Here is a 19,010-nt window from a genome sequence, read left to right as displayed (position 1 = left end):
TGCTGTGTACGTGGCCTGGTTACACAACAATGCTATTAATAAAAATGCTGGAGATGGGAGCTAAGGTTCATGGTTCTTTACTAGCAGAAACCGAACTCGGCACACACGTAAAGATCAATACGCACCTAATAGCGCATGCTCAATACGTGCCTAATAGTGCATGCAACGATGTGTCCGTACAACATAATTATACTGTAGGCCATACAGTACACTCCTTCCTTTTTATTTTAATAGTGTATCAACTGTTTTTTTTAACTGGGTCTCTATGCTAACCAAATATGTCTACCCTTAACATACAAATGCCTACCATTTGTTTACTTAGTAACTTAATAATATCAAATCAAAACAAAGTAACATAATAATATCAAATTATAACAAGCCTGTTTTTTACTTTTGGTCGAAGACCCATTTATAACTCAAGTCTCTGGGGGGCCTTCTCTGCCTCTCCGGGTAACGTCTGTCAATAAACTTGTTTGTTTTAATACAGATTTCCATATAAAAATCATGAAAAGTTGACCTCTGAGCACAGGGAGTTAAGAAGATGTGCGCCTCCAACTTGCTAAGAGTTCTAGGCAGCAGATCGCCTCCATATAATGAAGACTCCTCTGTGCAGCTGTCCTAGATATATACGCATCTTTGTGCTATCACTTGTCTTCCTTACCCATGTCTCATTTCTTCCAACTGAGCTAATTACACAGCCAATCTTTGCATTCTCCTCAGATTCCAAATAGACAGCCTGACCTTTATGATACCATCTCTTAAAATAATATAACTTGCCATCTTCTATTCATGCTTCATACTTTTGTGCTGGTGATTCAGCAGGTGATTCAGCTGGGAAGATGCTCAGGAGAAGACGGAGATGCTGTCACTTTTTGTGGAACACATCATTTTGGGAGTTAAAGAAATACATGATAAATTGGAGAACAAGGTTGCATTCTACGCTGGTCAACTTGCAAAGAGTTTGGACAGTAACTCAGATGTGAGATCCCGAGGGATCTTTTGGGCTGTGGTTCAGATCCTCAGGGACTGTAGAAATAGTGCAGGATGTCTGTTCTTCAGGTATGATCTGAAAGAATGTACAACTTGCTTAGGAGAACTCAACGATCCCATCCTGCTTCCATGTGATCATTTTTACTGTTTAAAATGTATAAAGCGGTGGCTTGAATCAGGACAACGACTCTGCCCACTGTGCTGTACTTCTGTAGATGACGGTTATGTACCAGCGGTAACAGAAGAAATAAATGAAGCTGTAGCAAAATTAGCCATACTTTGCAAGAGGTGTGATGCATTTTTCATAGCTTTGGTTTCCATGGTCTGCTTCAAAGATGACTTGCTACCAACAAAGAAGTGGTTGGTGATCTGTAGTCTCTGCTAGTTATTCAAAAGTCAGGGCAATCCAATGACTCACAGAAAGATCAGTACTTTACCAGTATTCGTTCACCATTTGATGAAGCAGTTGATTGAAATCCTGTTGTTCGTTCCATTGTTCTTAAGCTGCTGTTAAAGTACAGTTTTGCTGATATTAAGGATTACCTGCAGTGCTGTCTGTCTGGCTCAGGAGGGAGAATTCCTTCAGGTGCACATTCAGCACAAGTGTGAAAATACAACAATAGAAACCTTACAGTTTGTTGCCAGAATTCGCCTCTGTTTTGATGCTATTTCCCAACTTCTTTGTGGAAAAACAAGACACATTGGCTGAGGACTCAAAATAATGTACGTGCAAAGGAAGCTTTCCTGCAAAGGATTAAGTGTATGATTCTCAATGGAGGAAATGATTGGTTCGAGATTTACCTTGTGCAAAAACTGTTCTCTTTGAATAGAGATGCTGGTCTTTTTGGAGATTTAAGCTCATTGAGAGTTTGCAGATCTTCCATTATCTGTTCATCTTTTAACAGGTAATTTAACTGTGCAGGTCCAGGTTTTCGTCTTTTGTTGGTAATTGGAACAGGGTCATTAGGTCTCCTCCTTAGTTTCCTAGTCATTATTGGCTTTACATCCACAGAATCTCCTGTGAGTTCCATTGTCAGCCTTTCATTCTCAATCATCTTTTTCTGTTCTTCTAACTTAATCTTTTTATCTTCAAATTCCTTCACTACTGCTTTCTTCTCTTTAATATAATACCTTTCCACTTGTTCTGTCTTCAGTTGCAGAAAAAGCTCTGCATTTCATATTCTTTTCTTGTATTGTTGATCTAGTTTCTTCATCCTTTTCTGATACTCCTGCAAAATGCCTTCCTGTAGCTGCTGTAGCTGCCTTTTGAGAGATATCAATTTCTCCTGCTACATCTGCTCTTTTACTTCCAGGTAGTCTTCATCGTCCTGCTTATTGGAAATATCTGTCTTCCTTGCATCCTCTGTACCTTCATCCGAGTCGCGGCCACGGATACTACTTCCATCCTCATCATCGACGCTGTCTAGCTCCTCCCCATTGTTGTAATAGTCGACAATGGGTAAGAGGAGAGCTGTGGACACCTTCCCCGCCAAGCTGCCCTCCTTTGTTGACGCACCTAGTGCCTTGATGGTATGCTACTCCAATTGGATTTTCCTGAGCCATTCACGTCCCAGCAACAGTGGTCCTCCATTTTTCAGTACATAGAGGTTCAGCTGCTGTGTTTTGTCTCCGTAGGTCACTGTCACTTTAATTTTACTTTTGGGATGCACTTTCTGTCCTGTGTAAGTCTTTAGCAGTAGTTTAGTTCGTTTAAGAGGTACGTGAGGAAACAGTCGTTTGTACTCATGTACAGAGATCACTGTTAAAGCTGAGCCTGTGTCCAACTCCATTTTCAGTCTCACGCCTGCCACTTGTGGAGTGATCCATATTACTCTTTGATCATCTGTCTCTTTCACGCTGTGAAGTTGCCGACAAGGCAATTCACTTTCAGCGGCTGCATTTTCATCAGAACTGCCTTCTTCCATTTTATGTACCTTGTCATATTTTCCTTTCTGGGGTTTCTTCTTTCTCTGTATTTTGCCCTTTTTCTGCTGTTGACTAGTTTTGCATACTCTGCCAATGTGGCCCTGTTTTCCACAGTTACTGCATTCTTTGTCTTTAAATCAACAGTCATTCAGGTCATGTGACCTGTTCCCACAACGGTAACATTTCTTTCCTTCATTTCTGTTCAGTGACATTTTATTTGTGGCATATTCCAGAGATTTTTGTTGTATCTCAGAAGTACCCAATGCTGCTGTTTCCGTTGATATTGCAATGTTTTGTGCTTTCTCGAATATAAGGTCTCTTTCACACAGGAGCTTCTTCTGTGTGGTTTCACAGTGCATGCCACTCACTAACCTATCCCTCAATGCGTCCAATAGACCAGCTCCAAATTGACAATGTTCTCATAACTTGCGCAATTCAGCACAATATTCAGAAATGCTTTCATTTTCGTTCTGATTCCGATTGTGAAATTTAAATCTTTCAGCAATGACCAGTGGTTTAGGGCTTAAATGCTGTTGGAGAGTGTCTACTATTTGTTTGAACGTTTTGTCAGCTGGCTTTTCAGGGGTTAACAAGCTCGGTAATGGGCCGTACGTTTTTGCTCCCATAATACTGAGTTAGACGCTGGCTTTCTTTTCATCCTTAACACCGTTAGCCTCACAATACAACTCCACTCTCTCAATGTGAGTTGCCCAGTCTTCAATGCCGCTATCAAATGCTGTAATGGTTCCAATCATTGCCATCTTTTTTATGTTAATTAAGCCCTGTTCTCCCCTTATTTTCCTTTTTTTTGACTCACATGTCCTTTTTGCTAGTGCCTTGAGTGCACTCCGTCTAGATGTGTGTGTGTGTGTCGCTCCTTTTTATCTCCCTTCTGGGGCAGGCAGACCCTCAGTCCCTGGGGGGGTCAGCGCCAGCTGTGGTCTCGGCTGGACATGCTGCGGCTCTGACTGTGTCTCTTGGTCTCCCGATGTTCCCGACCCCAGCTGTGCTCCCGCTTCCTTTCGGACTCGTGGCCTCGCTCTGCCTCCTTCTCCCACTCCTTGGCTCGTTCCTTGCACTCTTCTTCCGAGCGTTGTTATCAATTAAAATACAGCATTCCGATACAATGTAGGTTCATTAACCTCATCGCCAATTTGTTGTGTATGTGGCCCGGTTACACAACAATGCTATTAATAAAAACACTGGAGATGGGAGCTATGGTTCATGGTTCTTTATTGGCATAGTCCGAACTCAGCACACACGTACAGATCAATACGCACCTAATAGCGCATGCAACAACGTGTCCCTACAACATAAAGTAGTCCCTTATTATACTGTAGGCCATACAGTACAGGTCTATAACACAAAGCAACCATGACATTGTACTGGCAATTCCGAGTTCTAGACTAATAATCCAAAATACAAACCCCACTTCACAAACCAGATTCAAATTCAGCTAATTATATAACATTGGAAATCAAAGTTTTACATCTGTAGTGAAAAGGGCAGGCAAAGGAATTTAAATTGTTAGCAACCAGAATCAGTCTTAATTTAGCTGACATACAGAATGTCGTGAAATACGTTGTTTTGCAGCAACAGTACATAAAAAATACTATATATTACAGTAAGAAATATGTAACAAGAAATTAAATTAAATAAGTAGCACCAAGAGAGAAAATCGCTGGAGATGGGAGCTAAGGTTCATGGTTCTTTACTGGCATAGTCCGAACTCAGCACACACGTACAGAAAATCAGTACAGGTCTATAACACAAAGCAACCATGACATTGTACTGGCAATGAGAAAAATCGGGAGGTAACGTTCATAGGCTGATTCATTGTCTATTCAGAAATCTGAAATCTGATAGTGGAGGGGGAAAACCTGCTCCTAAAACTGAGTGTGGGTCTTCAGGCTCTCCGATAGTAGCAATGACGGGAGAACACGAGGTGATGGGAGTCCTTAATGATGGATGCCACCTTTTTGAGGCATCACCTTTTGAAGGTATCATGGATGCTGGAGACTAGTACCCACAATAGAGCTGACTGAGTTTACAAATTCCTGCAGTTTTAATGATACTGTGCAGTGGCCCCTCCATATCAGAGAGTGAGACAACCAGCACTCCAGGGTACATCTGTAAAAATTTGCGAGAGTCTTTAGTGACATACGAGGTCTTCTTAAACTCCTAATGAAATATCACTGCTTTCACGCCTTCTTCATAATTCCACCAATATGTTGAACCCAGGATAGACTTTCAGATGTTGACACCCAGAAATGTGAAACTGCTCACCCTTTCCACTGCTGATTCCTCGATGAGGACTGCTGTGTTCTCTATTATACAAATGCACTGATATTTGTAGCTGATGTGTTTGGAGGGTAGCCTGAGTTGGAGAATGGGCCCTTTGGCCCAACTTGTCTTTGTTAACCCGATGTGGTCCGATGTGCACAGCCCTCCAAAACCTTTCTATCCATGTATGTATTCCAATGTCTTTAAAACCCCTGTGGTAAAGAAGTTCAATCTAAAACCATGGTTTTCAATCTAACCAAAGCAAAGCAAAGCATGAGGGAGAGCCTGGCTGAAATCGATTGTAAATAGGATGGCGGAGAGAAAATGGCATTTAAATTGGTCAAATGGTTGATTGTCCAAGGTACAGTGAAAAACTTTGTTTTACATGCCAACTGTACAGATCATTTCATTCCTTTGGATTGAGGTAGTACAGAAGAAAACAATAAAGGAACACAGAGAGAGGTGTTACACTTAGAAAGAGTGCAAAGTCTTAGAGGTAAATTGTCATGTCAAGAGTCCACCTTATTGCACTGGGGGCTGTTACAGTCTTAAAGAAGTAACATGATATGCAATAAATATATGCATGTTCCCATAATAGTAGGCGTGGCTTCCAGTAAGATGACGGTGTGCTCGGTCACCGTGGCTTCTATGGGGCCAACCAAAGGTGTTATTGTCTTTTTAAACATAATTTTTTAAGATCGCAAGAACCTGTTGACATTAAAAACTTTAAGTATTGCAGGTCTACCATATCAGCAAGCTGGATTTGGTGCAGATAGTGCTGCTGTCTTCCTCGGAGGAATCAGTACATGCAATCCAACAGTAAGTGATCATCGTGGTCACGTTTCTTGTGATTGCAAGACTCTTGGACATGGTTAATGTGGAATGCTGCAAGTCCAATTCACTGCCTTTTTGGCAGATGGCAGGGGAACTGCGTGGCCTCAGTCAAAGCGAGGACAAGGCCTCAGGCCTGTTTACAGCGGCCCAGGAGTCAGGCATTGGAGTCTGTACGCTCCAGTGCTTCTCAGGATTATATGTGGTGACATATATGTCGTTTGAGAATAAATTTACTTTGAGCTTTGAACACTGGAGTGCTGGGGGCAATGTGGCATAGCATCCAGACTGGAGTCGGTGCTGCCCCCCGGTGTTTGCTCAGCAGAAGACAAGTTATTATGTTTGACTGCAGACTGCTGCAACATTCGTGGACTCAGGGACTTGGACTATATTTTTTGTGTGACTGTATTTTTCTGATATCTTGCATGTGCTTGTTATCATAACTGTGTTATATGTGTCTTGTGCATGACTGTTGGTACTGTGCTTTGCAACTGAGCCCCGGAGTAATGCTGTCTTGTTTGGCTGAACTCATGGATATTCATGTATGGTTGAATGACAATTAAACTTGATCTTGATACAATCAGACACTTGGTTCAACATTGATTAAATGAAAAATTAAAGACACTGATAAATCTAATGAAAAAGCTCTTCAAGTTACAGCGTTAAAAAGAATCAGTAAACCCATGATTGGGATTTCATACTGTTCATATTGATCAAATCATTACACAGTGCATTGAGATAGAAGAAATTAAAACAATAACCATCAGAATAAAAGTGTAACAGCTAGAGAAAATTTTCGTCGTCGTGGCTATCCCTCAAGGTCGAGGATGATGGTTCTGAAGAAGTGGCCCACACAGCGAAAACACCTGTGTGTGTATTTGTTTAACGTGTACTTGATGTTGCACTCCAAGAAGCACACGCTACTTCACAAATCAACCAACTGATTCCAATGGCATGGAAACCATGACGATTGGAGCTGATGGGTTTGTTGCAGCCTTCATCCACCTTCACAGCCGTTGAGTTCGAAGTAACTACTAGAGAAAGTGCAGTACAGGTAAACAATAAGGTTCAAAATCATAAAGAGGAAGATTGTGAGATCAGGAGTCTATGCGATGTACTCGGGAACCACCCAATAGGCTTATAACAGCAGAGTAGTAGCTGTCCTGGAAGCTGGAGGTATGTGCTTTCAGGCTTTTGTATCTTCTGTCCAATCTTCTGGAAGAGGATAGAAGAGCGAATGTCTAGGGTGGGTGGAGTCTTTGATTATCATACTTGCTTTACTGAGGCAGCGAGAACTATGGGCAGAGGAACTCACTACTTCAGAGGGCACAGAGTTCATGCAAAATGGAGATTAAATGGTTCTAGATACTAAATGGCTATTTATCTAAGAAAGTATGTGCTGGAGTTGGAGCGGGTCCAGAGGAGGTGCACAAGATGATCCCAGGAGTGAAAAGGTTTGTATGTGAGGAGCATTTGATGTCTCCAGGCCTGTGTTCAATGAAGATTAAAAGAACGAGGGAGGATCTCAATGAAACCCATCGAATATTGAAAGGCCTAGATAGAGTGCACTGAATGTGGAGAGGATGTTTCCGATAGTGGGAGTATCTAGGACCAGAGGGCACAGCCTCAGAATACAAGTGCGTCCCTTTAGAACAGAGATGAAGAATTTCTTCAGTCAGGGGCAGTGAATCCATGGAATTTATTGGTACAGATGGCTATAGAGCTCATGTTATTGGGTATATTTAAAGTGGAAGTTAATAGATTATTGATTAGTAAGAGCATCAAAGGTTATGGGGAGAAAGCAGGAGAATGGTGCTGAAAGGGATAATAAATCAGCCATGACAAAATGGTGGAACACACTCAATGCTGAATGGCCCAATTCTGCTCCTGTGTCTAATTGCCTCAAAGTAATCAAGGGGATGGGAAAATGACACCGAGATAGATGGGTCCTGGTCTTGTTGAATGGTGAAACAGGTTTGAGACTTTGTACATTCTTCATGTTCTTCTACAATTCATGTAGATGTCACTTCACTAAGTATCCTCATTGCCAACTCCACACAGAATCCGTCCATGGCTTCCACAGACAGGAACAGTTAAAGTCCAGAAAGAGCAGGTTCATCTTCATAATCAGCAAAGGAACCTTGTTAAAGCTGTAGGGAGCGAGATTTGTTTATTAGTTTGTGTTTTTTTCCAAATGAACTGCTGATTATTTGAGAGTTTGGAAGATAGTTCAACTACCATTCTGCTCAAAGAGACAATAAGGAGGCATGCTGCTGGGAATCAGACTGTGAACTTCCACAAACAGCAACAGAAGTAGTTTCAACTGCATCACCATGTTTCAAATTTAGACTGGGAAGAATTAGAACCAGAAATTTAGATGTCATTCGTGATCCAAGTAATTTGCTCCTATTTATTCCTGCTGTTTATCGTAACTACTTAATTGTTGCCCTAACCTGCTGAGCAAACATACACATCAGCGCGCCCATATCCTACAAAGATGAGAAAACTGTGGAAAAGGATGAAATACAGGAGCCTGAAGACCCACATTCAACGTTTTAGGAACAGCTGCTTTCCCTCCACTGTCAGATTGCTGAATGGACCATGAGCCCATGAAAACTACCTCGCTATTTTGGTCTCCTTTTGCACTACTTATTTATTAGGTACCTAATAAAGTGGCCACTGAGTGCGTGTTCATGGCCTTCTGCTGCTGTAGCCCATCCACCTGAAAGAGATGCTCTTCTGCACACCACTATTGTAATGCATGATTATCCTGCCAGCTTGAACCTGTCTGGCCATTCTCCTCTGACCTCTCGTGTATTTCCTTTCACTAGATGTTTGCTTCTCACACCCTTCTCTGTAAACCCTGGAGAACATTTTACATGAAAATTCCAGATCAAACCACCCCATCTGGCACCAGCAATCAAAGCCACTTAGATCACATTTCTTTTCCATTCTGACGTTTGGTTTGAACAACAACTGAACCTCCTGACTGTGTCTGAATGCCTTTATGCATTGAGTTGAGGCCATATAATTGGCTGGTTAGATATCTGCAATAATGAGCAGGTGTACAGGTATGCCTAATAAGGTGGCCACCGAGTGTACAGTTCTTATTGTGACTTAAGTAGTTTCTTATATATTGCACTGTGCTGCTGCCACAAAATTACAAATTTCATGACATATGTAAGTAGTAATAAACCCAATTCTGATCTAGATTAATTTGGCAGCTTTACCAACCTCTATCATTTCAGTGATCCGGCTGGTAGTGGTATCAGTGTCGGACTTCGGGACAAAAGGTCCTGAGTTCGAATCCAGCCGGCTCCCCTGCACACTTTCCATCCATGCAGGGTTACGAGCTGGTGATCTCTTTGTAAGCTCACCCGGCAGAAGGCCACTGCTGTAACTTGCCTCGTAAGCAATTCCCCACGACGTCAGGGAAATCGCTCGCTAACTGGAGAAACTCTGGATGCGACGTACCTTTCCTTTATCATTTCAGTGCTCAATGGTTAGTTCTTAACTTTTTGATTTGTGTTCCCCTCTGAAATGTTGATGCCTTAGCTCCCACAAACAGCAATGTGATAATGACCAGACTCTCTTCTTTAAAGACGTTGACTGAAGGGTAAATATTTGTCCAGACACTTGCATCCCCCTCCCCTTCAAATTAATCCCAAGAGATGTTTTCGTGCATGTCAGAAAAGATCAAGTGGGCTTTGAGTGAACTTCTGACCTGCCACCAGAACTAGCCGGAAATACGTGGTGACACTTGCATGTCCAGTGTGTCGGTTGTTGACATAAAGGACACATTTCACTGCATGTTTCGATGTAGATGTGGGAATTAATTCTGAGTCAGAACTATGGTGCAACACTCCTTCGGAACTTCACTTGTATGATGTTATTGAGTCTACAGCACCGAACCAGGCCCTTTGGCCCATCTAGTCTGCAGTGACCTGGCCTTCTGTCTAGTCCCATTGACCTGCACCTGGACCATAACTCTTCATACCCTTCTCATGCATGCACCGAGCCAAATTTCTTTTCATTGTTACAACTGAACCCGCATCACTGGCAACTTGTTCTGTGAGGGGGAAAAGCCTGCAAGCATTCGCCCTATCTGTACCCCTCACAATCGTGTAAACGTCTATAAGATCTCCACTCATTCCCTTATGCTCCAGGGAATAAAGTCCCAACTTGTTGCATCCTTCCCTATGACCCAGGTAAACCAAGATCCAAGCACTTAAGTCTCCGCAGGAAGACTTCAAACTATAACCTAGAAGATCTATAATCAGTTCCTAAGAAAGTGGCCCTACAATCTTCATGTAAAAACTTGGGTTGACAGGGAAAATAAATCAGCCATTATGGAATGGTAGAGCAAACTTGATGGGCTGAATGGCCTAATTCTCCTCCTACGTCTTATAGTCTTCTGTTGAAGATTTCTATTCCAACAGGTTAAGTAGAAGGATATAGCCTTGTCCAATTACAGTTCATACTGCCTTATATTCCCCAAGACCAGCTCCTCATTAGGATATAAACTGGCCGATAAAAAACCGTGAAAATTAATTTGAAGAAGTCTATATGTAGGAGGTCAATTCCTCCTGGTGCCTGACAGCAGCAAAACCAAAGTTAGAATTCATCCTAATGAAGTCTTGGTGCACAGTGGTACATTGTTACTGGGGTTTAGGTAGAGTGGGAAGTAGAATGAGTAATGGTTCTGCATTTAAAGCACCCATTTAGCAGGTTGTAAAAAAATGCTGAAGTCATGGCTTTTTTTCATTGTCAAATGACAGTGAACTTCACTTCTGTTTACAGGCAGAATCTTGCTTTCTTCGAAAGTGTGCTTATTACAAGAATAAGTTCTGCTGCAGAAATTGCAGTCAGGCCAGAAGTGGTCTGAGGATCATGGGAGTTGTCTTAATTGGCCCTTAGCTCAGAACCCATAAACCCCGCAGGGGAAACAAGTCCTTCTTGATCCCGAGGGATGATGTTTGTCATCTCCGAGTCTGCTAATGATACAAATCTGGGCAGCTGCGGACACTGTCAAGACGATGCAGGGAGGATTTGGGGAATAAAGACAAACTAAGAGAATGGGCGAGAACATGACGGATGACATGCTGTGTGGAAAAATGCAAGCTTGTTGTTTTGATAAAGAAAACAAAACAGAAATACAGGATATCTTTTAAACAGAGAGAAATTGGAAGGTGTTGCTGTTCAGGGAGGACCAGCAGTGTGTGTACAAAAGTGTGTACACTTGCAGATACGAGCAATTGTGAGAGTAAGTGGTTTGTGGGCCTTTGTTGAATAAAGGCTTAAGTGGAAGAGTAAAGCCAGCTGGAAGGCCCTGGAAAAATGGCTCTTCCAATATTGTGGACAGGGTATTTTTTTCCTATGCAAGGAAGAATTTACTTTAGATAGAGAGGTCAACAAAGGTTCATTATCTTGATTCCTGGTACGGAACAGTGTCATTTCAGCAGACTGGGCCCATTCTGAACCATATAGAGTTTGATGGAGTTGAACAGGACATTGTTTCTCTTGCACTGATGTCTACAATGAGCAATTCAAAATGAGATGCTGACCATTCAGGACTGAGTTGAGAAGAAACTTTGTCATTCAGAGGTTACGGAACATTTAAAATTCTTTAAAGGGCTGTGGAGATTCTAATATAGAGTATTCAAGACAGAGAGATTTTTGGAGATTAAGGAAATTCAGGGCTGTCACAGAAAAGTAGCACTGAGGCATGAGATTACCTGTGTTCCTATTGGATGACATAACGGATGTGTAGTACAGGTGAATAATTACTCCCGCTTTTCTTTTGTTTATACGCAAAATCCATTAACCCTTGATTTTTATACTCCGAAATTCACTAACACTGGAAAGATTTGAGTAAGTCTTTTCTGCATCTTCTCTGGAAGATTTACATCCCCTCCAAAGTGTAGTGGTCAGAAAAGAGAGAGATCGACAATTTCCCACTTTCAACTCTCGCCTCTTGTTTCATGCAACAAAGTTTTCTGTTAACCCTCCCGGATAATGTGCTCTCACACGAGGAAATCTGCAGATGCTGGAATTTCAAGCAACACACATAAAAGTTGTGACAGGTTGGAGGAACAACAGCTTATATTCCGTCTGGGTAGCCTCCAACCTGATGGCATGAACATAGATTTCTCAAACTTCCGCTAATGCTCCACCTCCCCCTCGTACCCCATTGGTTATTTATTTATATACACACATTCTTTCTCTCTCTCTCCTTTTTCTTCCTCTGTCCCTCTCCCTATACCCCTTGCCCATCCTCTGGTTTCCCCCCCCTCCCCTTTTTCTTTCTCCCTGGGCCTCCTGTCCCATGATCCTCTCATATCCCTTTTGCCTATCACCTGTCCAGCTCTTGGCTCCATCCCTCCCCCTCCTGTCTTCTCCTATCATTTTGGATCTCCCCCTCCCCCTCCCACTTTCAAATCTCTTACTAGCTCTTCTTTCAGTTAGTCCTGACGAAGGGTCTTGGCCTGAAACGTCGACTGTACCTCTTCCTAGAGATGCTGCCTGGCCTGCTGCGTTCACCAGCAACTTTGATGTGAGTTGCTGGATAATGCGCTCTTCTTTTTTTGCTGTCCCTCAGGATCCAGGGTGACTTAATTCCCTTCCCCTTCCCTCCCTTTCTACAGAGAAACAGAGCAAGAGAACACAAGTACAGGCCCTTCGGCCTAACAAGAGCAGGAGTTCCCAAACTGAGGTTCACAGACCCCCATGACATAAAGAAGGTTGGGAACCCCTGCCTTGGCGGGATATGGGATATTCAGCCCCTCCTCTCCGTGTACCAAAGTATCTATCCAAATGCTTCTTTAAAAATATCCTATCTGCCTCAATCACTTCCTCTGGCAAGTCATTCAATATATTTACAACACTGCCCATGAAATATTTGCCCCTCAGGTCCCTTATAAATCATTCCCTTCTCACCTCTAACTCCCCAGTATTGCACACTTCTTCCATGGTAAAAACTTACCATGTACGCTTGTCTGAATTTAAAACATTCCTCTAAGGTTACTCCTCATTCTTCAGTGCTCCAAGCCGACATAACAGTGTTCGAGGCCTGGTGCCAGGCAAATAATCTCTTTCTCAATGTAAACCATATAAAGGAGAACTCACACCACTCAGAACCCTCTTCACATTGGTGTCACAGCAGTGGAAACTGTGAGCAATTTCAAACTCCTGGGAGTGTAGCTCTCATAAAACCTCTCATGGTCCCAGAACACATCCTCCACAGCCAACAATCCCTACCAATGCCTCTGCTTTCTCAGGAGGCTGAAGAGAACTAGTCTATGCACATCAATGCTCATGTCAGTCCACAGATATGCAGTGGAGAGCATCCTAACATGCTGCGTCACTGCACTGCGGCAAACAGAACAGCTGTACAGTGGGTAATTAAAACTGCTCAATGAATCACCAGCACCAACCCACCTATCATCAATGACAGAAAGGTGCCAGGAAAAGGCCAGTGATATATGAAGTACGCCACTCACCCTGCTCATGGACTGCTTGTCCCAATCCTATCAGGGAAGAGGCTAAGGACCATCCATACCAGGTCCACTAGACTTGAAAGTACTTACTTCCCCCGAGCTGTCAGGATGATCCACACCTCCACCCTTTAACCCACCCCGCCACCACCACACAACAGCACACATCACCTAGTATCATTTCATGTACGTGCGGTCAGTCTGTATTTATAACACTTATTGTACATTGTGTTCTATAGGATTGATTTCATATTTATATTTACTGTGTTTTTTATGTTGCATCAAATCTGGAGTAGGAACCATTTCATTCTCCTTTACATTTGTGTACTGAAGAATGACAATAAACAATACTGATTCTTGAATAACTCAGGTCCCCTAGGCCAAGTAGCATCCTTGTAAATCTTTTCTGCACTCTTTCCAGTTTAACTATGTCTTTCCTCAAAGTTCAAATTTTGGAGTATATTTATCAAAGTCTGGATACAGCATACAACCCTGAGATTGGTCTTCCCACAGACAGCTACGAAACAAAGAAAGCCGTGGAACCTGTCCAAAGAAAAGCAGCCCCCGCATGCAAACAGTAACAAGAACATCTGTGACGAGGTGGTCAGTTTTGCTGGTTCTGAGGTGGCTGATGAGGCCAAGGGGGCAACATGGAACATATCACAGAAAGGTCAAACAAAATAAATCAGCAATAACATACAGTAATAAAAGAGCAGATAACAGACTTACCTTGCCCTCGAGCAGGTCAGTTTGCTCTCGCATTTCATTCCGTTCCCGATTAGATTTCTCCAACTTTTTCCGTAAAACACTGACCTCTTCCTAATTGCAGAGAAAAATGTATGTTAACACAACAGACACAAAATATTGGAGAGTCTCGGTGGTGTAGGCAGCATCCGGACAGTGAACCGATCAGTCAGCATCTCAGGCTCCATCAGGATGCATTAGGACATTTGGAAAAAATTCCTCAATTGGAAGTGGCTAAAGAGAAAAGTAAGTGAAATTAAAGATGATCTCAGTTTCTCTCTCTGCAGACACTGCCCAAGCTATGGAGTATTTACAGCATTTTCTGCTTTTTATTTAAAATTTTGTGCGACTGCAGTTTCTAATCCTTGTTCCTGTCTTCTGCACCTTTTATATTTTAGGCTCCTTCTTATTGGCATAACCCAACGAGTAACCATAGAGCTGTAGAGATATAACAGGCCCTTCAGCCTATCCATTAAACACCCATCTTCACCTACCCCATTTTATTTCCCCACACCCCCATCGTTTTCCCCCAAATTCCACCACTCACCTACATGCAGGGGAAATTTACAACTAACCTATCAAGCCCCTCCCCTGTCCTTAGCATGGGAGAACAAAACTGGAGCACCCAGGGAAACCCACACAGTCACAGGAAGAGTGTACAAACTCCACACAGACATCACAATTGAACTAGAGGTCACTGGGGCTGTGAGGTAGTGGATCTAATGACTGTTCCACTACGTCACCCATCGGTTCCAATGTGCTGATGATACAAAGATTGGAGGTGTAGTAGACAGTGAGGAAGGTTTTCAGAGCCTGCAGAGGGACTTGGACCAGCTGGAAAAATGGGCTGAAAAATGGCAGATGGAGTTTAATACAGACAAGTGTGAGGTATTGCACGTTGGAAGGACAAACCAACGTAGAACATATAGGGTTAATGGTAAGGCACTGAGGAGTGCAGTGGAACAGAGGGATCTGGGAATACAGATACAAAATTCCCTAAAAGTGTTGTCACAGGTAGATAGGGTCGTAAAGAGAGCTTTTGGTACATTGGCCTTTATTAATCGAAGTATTGAGTATAAGAGCTGAAATGTTATGATGAGGTTGTATAAGGCATTGGTGAGGCCGAATCTGGAGTATTGTGTTCAGTTTTGGTCACCAAATTACAGGAATGATATAAATAAGGTTGAAAGAGTGCAGAGAAGGTTTACAAGGATGTTGCCGGGACTTGAGAAACTCAGTTACAGAGTAAGGTTGAATAGATTAGGACTTTATTCCCTGGAGCGTAGAAGAATGAGGGGAGATTTGATAGAGGTATATAAAATTATGATGGGTATAGATAGAGTGAATGCAAGCAGGCTTTTTCCACTGAGGCAAGGGGAGAAAAAAACCAGAGGACATGGGTTAAGGGTGAGGGGGGAAAAGTTTAAAGGGAACATTAGGGGGGGCTTCTTCACACAGAGAGTGGTGGGAGTATGGAATGAGCTGCCAGACGAGGTGGTAAATGCGGGTTCTTTTAAGAATAAATTGGACAGATACATTGGATGGGAGGTGTATGGAGGGATATGGTCCGTGTGCAGGTCAGTGGGACTAGGCAGAAAATGGTTCAGCACAGCCAAGAAGGGCCAAAGGGCCTGTTTCTGTGCTGTAGTTTCTATGGTTTCTATGGAACAGCAAGAGGTCAGGTGCAAATCTGCCCCAAAACTTGACTCCTCAGATATATAGGATTTTAGATGAAGTGCTAAAGAGATACAGCCCCTACCAGGCCAGAGATCCACTCCAGCCTCCAATACAACTGTCCAAGATATGATGCTAGGAAGGGAGTGGGGAGGATAGGTTGGACAAGTTGTGTTGCTCTCTTTGGATCACTGGAGACTGAGAGGATGACGTACCTAATGCAATGGCATCTAAATGCACCAAAATAGCTGGAGCATGTTTCCTTCACTTTGAAGGTCAAAAAGCAAGTACCACAAAGTCAGCAGGAGATAAGAAAAGAGTTTTAACCCAGGGTGGCAGTTACACTACCTGGAAGAACAGTGTCATCACATTTAACAAGTACTTGATTGAGTACTCAAAGACCTGTGGATCAACTGCAAGAAGTTGGGGTTTGTTCAGCTAGTCAAACTTGCAACAGGATTGGATCTAGTGGGCCAATTCATAAACACAAGAGATTCTGCAGATGCTGAACATGCAGTGAAACACACACAAAATGCTGGTGGAACTCAGCAAGTCGAGCAGCATCCGTGGAGCGGAATAAGCAGTCGATGTTTCAGGCCAAGACTCTACAGAAGGCTCTTAGCCCGAAATGTCAACAATTTATTCCCCTGCATAGATGCTGCCTAACCTGCTGAGTTCCTCCAGAATTTTGTAGTGTTGCACAAGTGAGCCAAACGGCCTTTTCAGAAACAGAATCAGGTTAAATATCACTGGCATAGGTTGTGAAATCAGCTGTTTTGTGGCAGCAGTACATTGCAATAGATAATAATGAAGTAACTATACACTACTACTGTATATATATGTATAATTCATACATAGAGGTAGTGTTCGTGGGTTCAACGTCCACTCAGAAAGCTGATGGCGGAGGAGAAGAAGCTATTCCTGAAACAAATTTATAAATGACATTTTAGCTGTTCCTAGCCACACAATCATGAGTGTAGAGAGAGTAGAACAGTGGGTACAGCGCACATCCCTGAGGTGCACCAGTATTGATTGTCAGCAAGGTGGAGATGTTATTTCCAATCCATACAGACCGTGGTCTCCCAATGAGGAAGTCCAAGAGACAGTTGTAGAGGGAGAAACAGACACCCAGCTTTGGAGCTTGTTGATTAGAACTGAGGTTATGATGGTATTGAACGCTAAGCTATAACCAATAAACAGCAGCCTGATGTAGCTATCCCTACTGTCCAGGTTATAATTTTTCTATGATTCTATGCCCATTCAAAGACCATAAAAATAAGACAGCAATAAATGTAGTGGAGATGCTATCCATAGAGTAGCAGTAACGTGAGGGAAACGTCTTCACTCAGAGAATGGTGTGAGTGTGGAAAAAGCTGCCAGTGGAAGTAGTGGATGCAGGTTCAGGTACAACATTGAAGAGAAGTTTACATAGGTACATGGATGGGAGGGGTATGGAGGACTTTGGTCCAGGTGTGGGTCGATGGGACTATGCAGAATACTAACATAGCAGGGACTAGATGGGCTGAAGGGTCTGTTTCTGTGCTGTTCTTTTCAATGACTATGACTCTAAAAGTACAACATGGACTAGATGGGCTGAAGGGTCTGTTTCTGTGCTGTTCTTTTCAATGACTATGACTCTAATAGTACAACATGGACTAGATGGGCTGAAGGGCCTGTATCTGTGCTCTAACGTGCACATGTTCAGCATGGTTGTCTTCTCAAGTCCATCACATCACAATCAGGTTTATTATCACTGACACAAGTGGCAAAATTTTTTGTTTTGTGTCAGCACCACAGTGCAGGTTTATCAAATTATTATAAGTTGAATATATAAATGAATAAGTGAATAAATACTGTAGAAGAGGAATAGTGAGGTAGTGTTCTTGAGTTCCTCCAGAGCCTTTGTCACCAATCAGGCACAGTCTTCTGAAAGAAATGAGAAATTGTGGGGTGGGGCTCGGAGGTTTCTCCTCACACCCTGGTCACGTGGAACAAACATACCTCTTTAAGTTGAAGGTTTTCATTGGCTAAGTTAATGGAGAGCAAGGGACGGACACGAGACATCAACTGCCACCATTGCCACTGGTGAACTGCCCAGTACCTCCTGATGTTCTTATGAATACAACGAAGAGCTAAGTGCTGGGTCTAGACGGGAGATAAAAACACAGACTGTTATCAGCTCATTCAACACCAAGAGGACAGCCCATTCTTAAAGGGAAGGATCTGGGACCATGGGAGCAGACCTTTCTATTCCTTCACCTTTAACTGAGTAGTTTCAAGAATCAACTTTATTTGCCATAGACATTTACATGTATTAGGAATTTACTTCCTGTGTTGGTCAGGGTGTGCCAAGCAACAAGAAACAACACCATTCAACAATTATAAAGAATAAGAATTATATAAAAGTAAAGTTAGAAGTACGGATATTGAATAAAATGTGCATAAATACATTTAATACCAGCATGCATTTACAATGTGAGGCCCCATGTGCCACCTGGGCACTAAGGGTTCAGACAATGATGACACTTACAACGTAAACAGAATATAGGAAGTGGTTTGAAGCGTTTACAGTGCACTGATGGAAATAATGGATAGAGGGGTTGGCTGGGTGGGGGGACAGGGGACTAACGAGAATGGTTGATCAGATTAACTGCCTGGGGGAAGAAACTTTTAAGATGATGTGAGTTTTTGTTTTAATAACATTTGTTTTAATTTTAATGTTAATGATTTTTTTTTGTGTTTTTTTTAATCTTTGGGCTCTGAAGCAGGAGATCGTACCTTCATTTTCTTGAACTGCTGCCTACCAAGGAACCCCTGGCACAGTGCCTGCAGTGGGATCAGATTCTGGGAGATCTGCCGCTGCCGCTGTTTCTCCAGTCGAGGGATGACTCCAGCCTTGAAGAAGATCTGGTGGGAAACCAATCCATTAGTCAAACATTCAATGATTGTTTTTGGTGAAAAGAAATGGGGGTGGGGGGGAAGCACATCATCTCATAGAAAGGACATGGAAGTTTTAGAGAGGGTGTAGAAGAGATATACCGGGATGCTACCAGAAAGATAAATGGAGGG

At 42.6% G+C, this 19,010-nt stretch overlaps 1 protein-coding gene across 3 annotated transcripts in view; it reads right to left on the bottom strand.

The window, feature by feature from the left end:
• LOC140190674 (unconventional myosin-XVIIIb-like) overlaps positions 1–19,010 on the bottom strand; it is a 462,061-nt gene that overhangs the window by 148,266 nt on the left and 294,785 nt on the right. For all 3 annotated transcript variants that reach the window (XM_072247443.1, XM_072247444.1, XM_072247445.1), the window contains 3 exons: positions 18,720–18,848; positions 17,943–18,086; positions 14,253–14,342 (listed from right to left, as the gene is read on the bottom strand). In XM_072247443.1, coding sequence (XP_072103544.1) covers positions 14,253–14,342; positions 17,943–18,086; positions 18,720–18,848 — 363 coding nt within the window. The remainder of the gene's footprint in view (positions 1–14,252; positions 14,343–17,942; positions 18,087–18,719; positions 18,849–19,010) is intronic.

The sequence above is a fragment of the Mobula birostris genome, chromosome 31 (assembly GCF_030028105.1).
Source record: "Mobula birostris isolate sMobBir1 chromosome 31, sMobBir1.hap1, whole genome shotgun sequence".
NCBI classification, from domain to species: Eukaryota; Metazoa; Chordata; class Chondrichthyes; order Myliobatiformes; family Myliobatidae; genus Mobula; species Mobula birostris.
The sequence above is the reverse complement of the archived record's forward strand: the minus strand, read 5'-3'. Positions and strand labels throughout refer to the sequence as shown.